The sequence below is a fragment of the Lygodium microphyllum genome, chromosome 17 (genome assembly GCF_053477565.2).
Source record: "Lygodium microphyllum isolate KBCC chromosome 17, Lygodium_microphyllum_v1.1.10, whole genome shotgun sequence".
NCBI classification, from domain to species: Eukaryota; Viridiplantae; Streptophyta; class Polypodiopsida; order Schizaeales; family Lygodiaceae; genus Lygodium; species Lygodium microphyllum.
Genome location: NC_141151.1, coordinates 67,381,836 through 67,393,629, shown reverse-complemented (window position 1 = coordinate 67,393,629; position 11,794 = coordinate 67,381,836). Strand labels below are relative to the sequence as shown.

The window sequence follows — 11,794 nt, the reverse complement described above, 5'->3', positions numbered from 1 at the left end:
TTTGATTTGCTAGGTAAAAATTTACCATGTGATGCTTGCTTCTTTTTTGATTGATGAGGTTCTTTCTTTCTCCTTGGACAATCTAACCAAGCTCAAGTCTACAGGTTACTTCGGTGTGGAGAGCAAGGAATGTAATTCATTTACTCAGAGCATGGAGTCTTCTCAAGGTGTGGAAAATTGTATCCTTCTCATTGACCTAAGCATGGATGGTGTGTTTTAGAAAATTGTACCCTCCTCATTGACCTAAGCATAGATGGTGTGTTTTAGAAAATTGTTCCCTTCTCATTGACCTAAGCATTAAGGGTCATCTTTTTAAAGGACGGATAACATTGTACCTTTCAAGGGAACATTGCATTAGGCAAATTTTTTCTAAGGATACCCTTCTTAAGTTAGCATGATGTGAAGAAAAGTTCCATGTTTTGGTTGACAAAAAGCTCACAGACCACAGAGGTTGCCCTTTCAAAACCAGGGTTGGAAGAGGGTGGAATGTGGTCTTTGACAAGTGGCGAGTGAAGGGCACATTTACGCGCACTCTAATTGGGCGTGAAGACGAGGTCCACGATACACGAGGGCTGCTCTCTCCCCCCCCCGGCCCTTTTCTTCCTCGTCTCCTCTCTAAATCCCATTTAGAAAGAATCAGAGAGACAGACAGGTGCGGAAGAAGCAAGGAGAACAGAGGCGGCAGCAGGGAAGAGCAACCCTTACTGCGAATTCGTGGAGAGTGACAAAAGAGAGCATCTCCATAGCCAGAGAAGGTCACTGTTCTCCCTGCTTCTGCCTTTGTTTATTCATTCTGGTGAGGGAAAGCAAACAGGCCCCCCGGCCCCCCTTCTCTCTCTCTCTCTCTCTCTCTCTCTCTCTAAATTTTTGTGTCGTTTCGGACTGCCAGATTCCCCGCCCCATTCGTCAATCCAGCCCTTGAGATCCCACCTTTGCCCTCTTTCGCTTTGATTTTATTCTCTAATCAATTCTCCCCTCCCCTGTTCCCCTTCTTTCCTAGTGCATCTCCTTCCATCTGTGTGATCCTAGTTTCCTCCCCACTCAATTCAATTTTGCGTTTCGGATCCCCCTGTGCCCACTTTTTCGTACCTTTCTCCCCCCTTTTCTGGTGCAACGAGCTTCAACCATCACTAAAGGTACAAAGGGCAGATTGCCTCTGGCACCCTGCCTGTATTAGAGCAAGATGCAGGGAGACGCCAGCCTCAGGAGCAATTCTGTCGAAACCGGCATCCTTGCACGGGATCACTTCTACTATTTGTTATCTCTTGTCAGCAGCCATGATCAGATTGGCAGACTGATAGCTGGACCTCTGATTGGGGCTGACAGCTCCCTGTATGTGGCATTCGGCTTTTCCGCAGCAGCCCTGCTTGTATCGATAGCCCTTCTCTTCTGGCGCCGCTCTAGCAGTAAGCACAGCCAGTCACCTGCATCACTTGCACCGCCAAAGCCCGACCCAATCCCTTTGGAGTCAGAGTTGGAGCCAGAGGACGCCGGTAAAAAGAAGGTCACTATATTTTTCGGGACACAAACAGGGACGGCAGAAGGATTTGCAAAGGTGAATGTGATAACAAGTTTCGGTGAATGCACACATTTTCTCTTGACAGTGAAGTAATGCGTTCTGCTGTATTGAACATGTCCATGCAATCATCCAACCATCTTTGGGTTAAGTTCAGAGAATAGCCTCTGCTAGTTCAACTATTTACATCCTCTGCCCTCACAACATTTTGCGAAATAAGTCTTGCCGCAGCGTCCTTGTATTTTTGGATTTGATTCACGGTAGGTTGCATTGTTTCAGGCACTTGCAGAAGAAGGGAGAAGCAGGTACGACAGCAACGTTGTATTCAAAATAGTGGACCTGGTAAGCTCCGTCAACTTAGTTTTATTTTCAGTCGATCTCTCTCACAACCACTTAACATGGGATTCAGTATGTGTTCTTCCGTTACTTGTAGGATGATTATGGGTCTGATGATGACCAGTATAGAAAAAAGCTGGGGAAAGAAACACTGGCTCTGTTTACTCTTGCAACGTGAGTTATCAACTTAGTTCAATCATGTCTAACACCAATAAGTTTTAACTGGTTTAACCATATTGATGTATATCGTCACAACATGAAATTGTGTTGGATGCCAGCTATGGTGATGGAGAACCTACCGACAATGCAGCAAGGTTTTACAAATGGTTACTGGAGGTAAGATGAAGGCAGCCTGTAGGCCAGTAGAATGTTTTGCCATTAAGGGTATGGACAGCAACAATAGGAACTGAAACCTGGTTTGATCACTTTTTCAGGGAAATGAAGACTGTGGTGAATGGTTATCACAGCTTTCTTTTGGGGTATTTGGCCTCGGGAATAGGCAGTATGAGCATTTCAATAAGGTAATGGCTTTAAGGTTTTACTTGTTCAAGTTTTATGGGTCACACTGTTGGTTCATTTAAGGTGTGGGCACATAAATCAGAGTCTCAATTCCTGACTGCTTACACTGATCAGTCGCTTTTCAATAAGGGGCACTGGGCAGTCTTTTATCTTATTGCTTACATTGATTGTTGTAATTCCAGGTTGGTAAGATGGTTGATCAAGCCTTGGTTAAAAATGGTACGTCTAAATATGCTCAAATTTGGACTTACAAGTACCTTTATGACCTTAGTGTTGTGAGGATGAACATGGCAGGCTAAAAATTTTATGAGGAATATGCAGGTGCAAAGCGATTGATTGATTGTGGGCTTGGTGATGACGATCAATGTATTGAAGATGACTTTACTGCCTGGTATTTCCCTTTGACTTGCTGTGAAAGTATCGATCCAATAATGGACCGGGTGAAATAGTGAGTTACAGCAACATCTTTTTGAGCATTCTGTAGCTGCTGTGTTTTTAGTAGGGATAAGAGAGGAGATCACTCAAATGGAAACCAATCACCAAGTAGAAACTGCTTTTAAGATCCTAGCAAGTGCATTCTCTTTTAATGTTAATGTCAACTGCGTAGTTAATAAAAGCCTGCAGTTCTCAGAATGTTGAATATAGTTGGCAACCTGTCAGTGTGCTTAGTGTGTCCACATGACAAACAAGCTCGTGTAGGTGAAGCACTATCAAACTTAAAAAAAGAAAGAAAGAAAGGTGGGTTTATGAATACTTAAAATTATGGGGAAGCTCTCAGTTCTATAAGGCATGGTTGTAGTTGATAATGAACTGAAATGTCTTACTGTCTTTGGCATAAATGTTTTCCATATTATTCAATGTTTGTAGGCGAGAGCAGTTGTGGTCAAAGCTAGATCCACTCCTTAAGGATGCCTCAGACACATCGGCAAGTGTGATTACTCCATACACAGCTGCTATTCCTGAATATCAGGTGGTTTTCCATGAGCCTGGGACAACCTTGTACAAGGAAACTTATGCCTCTAAGACTGGCCAGAATCATGATATCCATCATCCTTGCAGGTGGTTGTAATACAGTGTTCAGTGACTGATTTAATGGTGTTTATCTACCTCTTGACTGATACTGGTTTGCTTTTACAGAGCCAATGTTGCAGTCTGCAAAGAATTGCATACTTCATTCTCGGACCGATCATGCGTGCATCTAGAGTTTGATATATCAAATTCAGATCTTTCGTAAGTGTAGAGTTTGTACTGTTCTCCGCCTTGGAAGTCTGTTATCGTTGTTTTATTTCTGTATAGCCTTTATGCTGCCCTGATCTTTAAGTTCGCTATATTAGCTGTATACCATTTGATAGAAGTGGCACTTCTTTGTCTGTGCTATTGCCTCAGGTATGAAACTGGAGATCATGTAGGTGTTTATGCTGTCAATTCAGCTGAAAATGTTGAAGAGGCAGCTAGTCTACTTGGGTTTTCTCTCAAAACAATATTTTCTCTTCATGTTGCTGATGATACTGGCACACTTCCACCACCATTTCCTGGACCTTGTGATTTAAATACAGCCCTGGCTCGCTATGCAGATCTTCTTAATCCCCCACGAAAGGTGACTCCGTTTGAACTTTAAACCACTTGAGCACTGTGGTTGCCACAAGTTAGATTGTCCATTATTGTTTCTCTTAATGAAATCCAAAACACAAGTGCAAATATAACATGTGAATGTAATGTCTTGTTCAGGCTGCTCTGTTAGCTTTGGCAGCTTATGCATCTGATTCTGCAGAAAAGGAAAGGCTCAAGTCTTTGGCTTCACCATCAGGAAAGGTGGGAACTTCAAGTTTAGTTTTGGTGTAATTTTTACTGTTTTATCAGCGACAGTCTGGAAGTTTCATTGGTTATCTGTATCCTTCAGGAGGACTATCAAAACTGGATAAGTGGCTCTCAAAGAAGCCTTCTAGAAGTCATGGCAGAATTCCCCTCTGCAAAGCCTCCCCTTGGAGTATTCTTTGCTGCCATTGCACCTCGTCTCCAGCCTCGCTATTACTCAATTTCTTCATCTCCAAAGTGAGGATTGAAAATCAGCTGTACATAAGCCAGGCAGTTTACAGTTTGCTTCATAATGTGCATTTCAAGGCTCTAATCTGTGTGCTGTTAACTTCACTTTTTGGTAGGTCCTCTCCTAAGCGGATACATGTTACCTGTGCACTGGTTTATGGTAGGAGTCCCACTGGTCGATTGCATAAAGGTGTATGCTCCACATGGATGAAGGTAACATCAACCAGCTGCCAATTGCTAGTCTGCCTCCATGTTTGGAATGTTTGAAAGAGCTTGCAATTAATGAAGTTGCAGATTGGAGTGTATCCAAGGGAAAGATTGGAACTTAATATCATTTCTTTACTTCTTGTCTGCAGAATGCTGTTCCAGCCACATGTGAAACAGATGATAAATGTAGCTGGTCACCGATCTTTGTAAGACAGTCAAATTTTAGGCTACCAGAGGATCCATTAACACCCATAATAATGGTTGGTCCAGGGACTGGTTTGGCACCTTTCAGGGGCTTTCTACAGGTCTGTCCTATGATCAAAGTTTTTGTGTTCTACTTCTTGTTGTGCAGTTGCATGTTTTGAACTATTTGTTACTGGTTGCTATTTTGTTCTTATTAAAGGAAAGAGCTGCACTTCAAGCATCTGGAAAAGAGCTCGGACCTGCACTTCTGTTTTTTGGTTGCCGTTCAAAGAAACAGGTAATTGGTCTTTGTTGGAGTTCCATCTGTTTTACTAATTTTAGAAATGATATGCTACATGTTTGGGAATGAAATTTGACTTTAGTAGAGTTTTACCATTTGGACCCATGCACTCTTGCAGTCAGGTGCCTTAATGTATGATTGCACTTGTCTAAGGTCTTTGTTGTACTTGGCTTATCAGGATTACATTTATGAGGAAGAGATTCTTGCATATGCTGAAAGGGGCATTATAACAGAACTCTCTGTAGCCTTTTCAAGGGATGGACCGAGCAAAGAATACGTGCAGCACAAAATGAATGAAAAAGTAAGAATGATTCGGATCTGATTGTTGAGCTGTACGTGCTGTTTTGGAAACTCTCTTAAGTAACTTGATCTGTATCCACCAGGCTACTACAATTTGGCAAATTCTTTCAAATGGAGGCTACCTTTATGTCTGTGGTGATGCAAAAGGCATGGCCAGAGATGTTCACAGAATGCTGCACACCATTGTGCAAGAGCAGGTTTTTACACTAATTTTGAAACTTATTATATTAGTATGAAAAGGCTTTTCATCTTACATGAATGTTTGTCTCTCAGGCACCTGTTGATAATGTCAAAGCTGAGGCAATTGTAAAGGAACTACAGGCTGATGGAAAATATCTTAGGGACGTCTGGTAATCTGAGAAACTTTGATGCAGAAAGGTTTTGCTTACAAGATCCTTTGATACCTGCACTCTGGAAAATCGAAGGTCAAGGAATTATCATCGTTCAGATACTAACCTGTCATCCCTTCAGATGGACCGTGAAAGGCATTAATGACAGGTCTCAAGAATGTCAGGAACCGGGTTGTTGACCTTCATATGCTCTGCTATTATTAGCTACAGCATTGAGGAGGGTCAGTAATTAGTTTCTTGAGGACTTCTTTGGAAGGTTTGGAAGGTTCTGAATTGTTAAAGACGCTCTCTTGTAGATCTATGCCTGACAAGCTGGCTGTACTAACAATTTTTTCTTAGAAGTGGGTCTGAGCTATCCCCAAGGACTGTAAATCTTGTTGCTACCTCATTATTAAGCTTAGTTTTTCTCATAGTATGGAAGACGACGGACTGACAGTAAAAACTTGTAATGCTTTAACAGTCTGGGTGGGAAATATAATGGAATCACAGTATTCATGCTGTACTTTGCAAATAGTGTTGCTCTTTCCTACTCCTATAGACCTTGTAAATAGTGTCGTTCTCTCCTATTCCTATAGATTTTTGAGCTTTCACAGGAGGAGGTTATTTAGTCATACACTCCACTTATTGTTTATGTTGAAAGAAAGCAGTGGGATCTTTCATGTGATATATCTTTCTGTCAAATAACATCGGCAAGTTTATTGACTTTAGATATGATGTGATTATGCCTTGATAAAAGGCCAAGGTTGCTTGTGTTGCTCTATGGTGCTTCAACTACACAAAGGTTAGATGGAGCCCTATATGTATCTCCTTATCATAATTGATGTTTTAGATGAATGGACCCACCTGATATATGGTGTGGTGTCTCAACTTCACAGAGGCTGGTGGAGCCCTATCTCCATACTCGTATCCTTATTATGCCACAAAGCGTGGCACATCAAATACAGAGGCCCTCCCTTCACACCAACTCAACTTCACAGAGGCTGGTGGAGCCCTATCCCCATACTCTTATCCTTATTATGTCACAAAGCGTGGCACATCAAATACAGAGGCTGGTGGAGCCCTATCTCCATACTCTTATCCTTATTATGTCACAAAGCGTGGCACATCAAATACAGAGGCAGGCTTCACACCAACTCCTAAGATTATTTTACATGCTGCTTGTACCATGCAACAAATAATTGAGGTAGTCTGGCGGAATGAAGATTTCTGAAGCAAGTCTTCCAATCTAGGTGACTTAGAATTAGCTCTTTAAGTTACTGCTCCGGTCACTGCAAATGTTGCCCTTGCATTCCTCTATATCAATGAGTTTGGAGTAATACTCTTGATGTAGATTTCTGTACTCCTTAATGGTGAGAGGCAGGAGGATTTAGTAATATGTTGTCGTCTTATGATATTCCCAAAAAGATCATACAAGTTCTGCAATAGACATTCAATGTTGTAATAGGCATTAGTCAATGCTAGCAGGATAAGTTTGGAATCAAGAGTTTCTGTGTAGTTCAGAGGACTTATCTTTGTATCTGCGTAGTTCACCGTACTATATTTTTGTAAAGCTCATGTGTATCACATAGTGGGGTAGGTTCTAATCCACAAATGCTGGTGGCATTCTTTACTGAGTGATGAAGATGGACAAGATGCACATGCCTTTGCTACCCCTCATAGGTTATCTAGGTAAGTTACAGGCAAGTGTAGGATTATGCTTTGATGTTTCTGTGCTGAATTCGTCACAAGTCTTGTAGACGTATCAATATCATCGCGCTTTTAAAAGCCTCCACACAGAACAGCTTCATTACTACTTTCAGTGTGGCTTTTCAAGGACTTAAATCTTGTTATGCATGACTATTGTAATAGGTCAAGAACATGAAGGGCAACTCTGCTGTTGACCCCAGCCTGGCTGTCTGCTGTGTGCTTTATGCTGCCCTCTGCTTGCCTTGTGTGCTCCACCTCCTCGTGTGATTTCATAAGCACACTATTGCAGTGGTCCTATCTTATGGCTGCATTGCATATTACTCCCTTGTATATTTCTGTATTGCTCCTAGTGTGCAGACAAGCCATCTTTGTATTAATAGAGTTCTGAGCATGTTTTATAAGGGATATCCTACTTCAATAGAGTCTGGTCCACATACCTATCTTTGTATTAATCCTTAAGTATTATTATTATTTTTCTTCTCAATGGAGTCTGGTCCACACTAATATAAAGTTGCCCATGTTTGTATGTTTTAAATAATACCTCAAAAAGTTCACATACAGCTAGATCTAAAACTTCATAATATTGAATTGTCATTTCAATTCAAACTGTTATGCTAGAGTTACCTGTAGGGTATTGTCAACTGTTATATTAAAATGACACCCATATAGTAAGGTCAAGAACCTGTTATTTCAGTAGAGTTCTGAGCCGGTTTCAAAAGAGACATCTTACTTTTACCCAAGTCTCCTTTAAGAAATTTCTATTTCTAAGGTGGGTCATTCCATAACCCTGATTTTCCCAATATTCAGGGGATTTTACTGTATATAAATTTTTGCAGCCAATTGGGCAGTAGTCTAGAGTAATGTCATGGCAGTCTGTACTCTTGTTATTCTTTACATCTGGCACAAACTTCCATTCTGAAGTAGTTCTGTTTAGCTGCAAAACCATGAGAGAGCGCTTTAGAAAGTATCATGCCACCAACCAAAATTAGTTGTCAGGGCCGGTCACCCCTCATATCCTAATATTCAACATGTCCATACTATTAAACTTACAAGTATATCAATTTTGCAGAGCTATTCTGTTGGGCAAAGACCTACTAATCAGTTGGGCAAAGACCTACTAATCAACTCTTGAATATATTAGTACTACATAGTTGCAAAGCAGTCCTTACTCTAATTTATATTCAACCAGAAGGGTATCTTGGCCCTGCATCAAGCAAGCTGAAAGCCACACTATGTTACTTACTCCAGGAATACCTCAAGATTCCTAGCCATTTTTAAAAAATCAATTAGCCAATACTAAATATGCCACATTTTTCCCATTTTTTGTATATTCAGACATGTATCAAGGGCCTTTCCATTTTTTCAATTTCTTAACATATAATCCCATTTTACTCCTGTCTTAACTGAAGCAGTTTTAAGAGCCCCATCTATGTGAAAAGGCACCTTTCACATAAGCAGACTCTATTGTTAAGGTAGGTCATTCCCCATAACTCAGATTTACATCATAACTCTGATTAACCCTAATATTTAGAAGTATTAAACTGTATGTATTACTGTAGAGTTACTTTTATGTCATAGTAGTCTATATTCCTTGTCATAATTTACACTCTAGGACTGGCTAATTTCTTTCCGTTAGACCCCATTCTGATTCTGATGTAGTTGCTTTTGCGGCAGTTCTGCAAAATCACCAAAGAGAAATTTAGAAGATATTTTTCCATCAACCGAACTTAGCTATCAGATAAGGTCATCCATCATATCCCTGATTTAACACCAATATTTCATCAGGGATAAATCTTCCAAAACATGCATATAACAATGCTGCAGTGTGACACCATAGGGTATTTCTAAGAACAGTCCTCCCTCCTTATTTATATCCAGCCAGAGGGGAAATTTGGCCGTGCTCAAAGCAGGCTGAGAATAAACCAAGTCAAGGATTTCAATCATTTTTCTTTCAAGTCCATCGCCTACATACTGTATGTCACTGTACCCTGTTCACATATTTCAACATGCACGAAGGACCTACAAAATCAAAGTCATATGTTACTCAAGGATGAGCTACTTATTAACCAGAATTATGAACCCACTAGGTACTTAAAAATTTTTAAGGAATTCGTGGTGATCACTTTTTTAAAAAGAAATACTTACCATTTACTGAGGGTGCCTGCAAATTACAGATGAGTATACTATAGTCCGTACCATACATCAACCATCCACTGTTTGCCATTATTTCCACAATAGGTGCCTAACATAAAGTGTTTACTTGGAAAGCAAAATTTAACCCCAAAACCTCATCATACCAAATTTCAGAACTGATGAATATTCTCATGATCCTAATACTACGTTTGAGGCAGCATTCATTTACAAATTGGTACAATAATACATTGCCCATAGGGCAGGTAACTTTGTGACCTGACCCATCTTTGACTGTTGTTCCGACTCCGATTAACTGTACAGAATCAAGTCGTAAATTTCCAGCACTTAATTCACAACTTTTAGTAGTAAATGAACTATGCAGATCTAAATGATTGCAATTCCAACCCAGAGTAGACATATACAATTACATTGTTAGTTTCATAGCATTTTAACATCAGACAATATAAAGGTGATATGCAACTCCAAACGACAGACAGGAAATACAAGTTTTGAGCACTTGAGAGGTATTCTAAGAGATCAAGGCCATTTTTGATGCAGCAGACATGGAGAGCTGAGCCACACGGACGAGCTGTAATTGTAGACCTAAGCAAAGTAGAAGTGAAACATGCCGCCTATATATGTGTATGAGATACACTAGTAAGATTGGTCTTAACTCTGTGTGTGTGTGTTGGGGGCGGGGGGGCATTCCATATGTGGCAACACCTCATAATGTCTAGTAAAAAAAAGTATATTAGAAGTGTAGTATGGGAACCTTGAGTAAGCAAAGGTGCATGAGGGAAGGTGAGGTGTGAATGAATTGAAGGGCAAGGCAAACCCTAATCCTAGCCCATAGTGAGGCTATATAAAGAGCTTGGAGATCACTCTCAAGAGTAGAGGGAGTGTATTAGTTGTATCTTGAGCAACTTACTAAGCAAGATTTTCTACTTGTATTTGAGAGCTCTCCCTCTTGTGCACACAACCTTATACTCTCACTCTGATTTCCAACATGGTATCAAAGCTATCTCTTATTAACCACACTTTCCCTAACTACATCCTCACCGAAGTGCATAAGAAGACCTCATTCTTCTCACTTTTACCTTGTTCTCCACCATAGCCAGCCTTGACCACTAGTCAATGGAGGACTTGGGGAGAGGAAAGGAGGCAATATCTCCATCAGGGTTTTTTGGGGAAATTTTTCCCCACCTTAGGGTGCAGCAACATGGCACATTAGGAGCCAACATTGGGCACGCAGGGGCTCAACATTGCCATTTCCCCCAAATTGGCTCAGGTTTGGATATCGTGGAGTTTGAAGAGATGGCTCGACTTGTAGAAGGCGCAACCATGGAGGCCACCAAAGGGCTTTGTTAGTCCCCCAAGTGGGCTACTCAACCTTAAAAGAATTTCTTGGAATTTCCTCTCAACTACTCATACAGAGCAAAACCCTAATTGTGGGTTTGGTTGGCAACCGTAGCTAGAAAGCTTCAAGCTTTTTCACTCCAACTTTAATCACCTAGGAAGTCACTAATAGTGATTTCAATCATTGATTAATCTTCTTCGGAGTTTATTGTAGATGTGGAGGCTCCCTCTTCAGGATGCTGGCCACACTTAATGAACATTAGTAAGTCCATAAAAAAGATGGACACTTCACATCTCAAGTAAGGCATAAATTTGAGATGAGTGCATGTAAGCACTAATGCTCCATTTCTTAGTCATAATCTTGCCTTAACTCAATTGTGGAAGATGTTTTATGTCTTTAAGTGGTTCATCTTAAGCATATCCTCTAAATGCTTGACTCTCATAATCTCACTGTTGATCATTGTAAGGCTATGTGTTAGGTATAAACACACATACCATTCCCTTCTCTTCATCTAATCTATTTTTTCGAGTATATATCAATTGTTTTTAGCCTACTATTCCCTTGGATTAAGATATCATTTTAATTACTTTCGCTTCTATTGTCAACCTTGTTAAGGATTAGACATTGCCATTGCCTTGTGCAATCAATAAGACCTTCCTATCATGGCCCATGTTGATGTTAAGCCTTAAATTTGCAAGTTTGATGGGAGAGATTTCCACCCATGGCATGTGTTAGTAAAATATAAAATGATGGAGAGGTGTTATTGGCCCTTCATCAAAGGGATCAAAGCCATTGATTCATCCAACCCTATGGATGTTGAAGATGATGAAAGAGCCCATGTCATAATAAAGTTGCACTTGGAT

At 40.6% G+C, this 11,794-nt stretch overlaps 1 protein-coding gene across 1 annotated transcript; it reads left to right on the top strand.

Annotated features, from left to right (window-relative positions):
* Positions 1-546: 546 nt before the first annotated feature.
* Positions 547-6,266, top strand: LOC148021999 (NADPH--cytochrome P450 reductase-like). Its single transcript, XM_087697557.1, has 18 exons — positions 547-1,555; positions 1,796-1,858; positions 1,950-2,026; positions 2,131-2,188; positions 2,287-2,373; positions 2,554-2,590; positions 2,693-2,762; positions 3,239-3,430; positions 3,509-3,601; positions 3,758-3,968; positions 4,100-4,183; positions 4,272-4,423; positions 4,531-4,627; positions 4,771-4,926; positions 5,025-5,102; positions 5,284-5,406; positions 5,489-5,602; positions 5,679-6,266. The coding sequence occupies exons 1-18, from the start codon at positions 1,184-1,186 to the stop codon at positions 5,757-5,759; spliced, it is 2,145 nt and encodes a 714-aa protein (XP_087553683.1). The 5' UTR covers positions 547-1,183; the 3' UTR covers positions 5,760-6,266.
* The last annotated feature ends 5,528 nt before the right edge of the window (positions 6,267-11,794 follow it).

Bases quoted from the DNA above. Each gene is read 5' to 3' on its own strand.
- LOC148021999 (XM_087697557.1), top strand. From the start codon at position 1,184: ATGCAGGGAGACGCCAGCCTCAGGAGCAATTCTGTCGAAACCGGCATC. The intron at 2,591-2,692 runs GTACGTCTAAAT...AGGAATATGCAG, and splicing joins TCAAGCCTTGGTTAAAAATG to GTGCAAAGCGATTGATTGAT. The intron at 5,603-5,678 runs GTTTTTACACTA...TTTGTCTCTCAG, and splicing joins ACACCATTGTGCAAGAGCAG to GCACCTGTTGATAATGTCAA.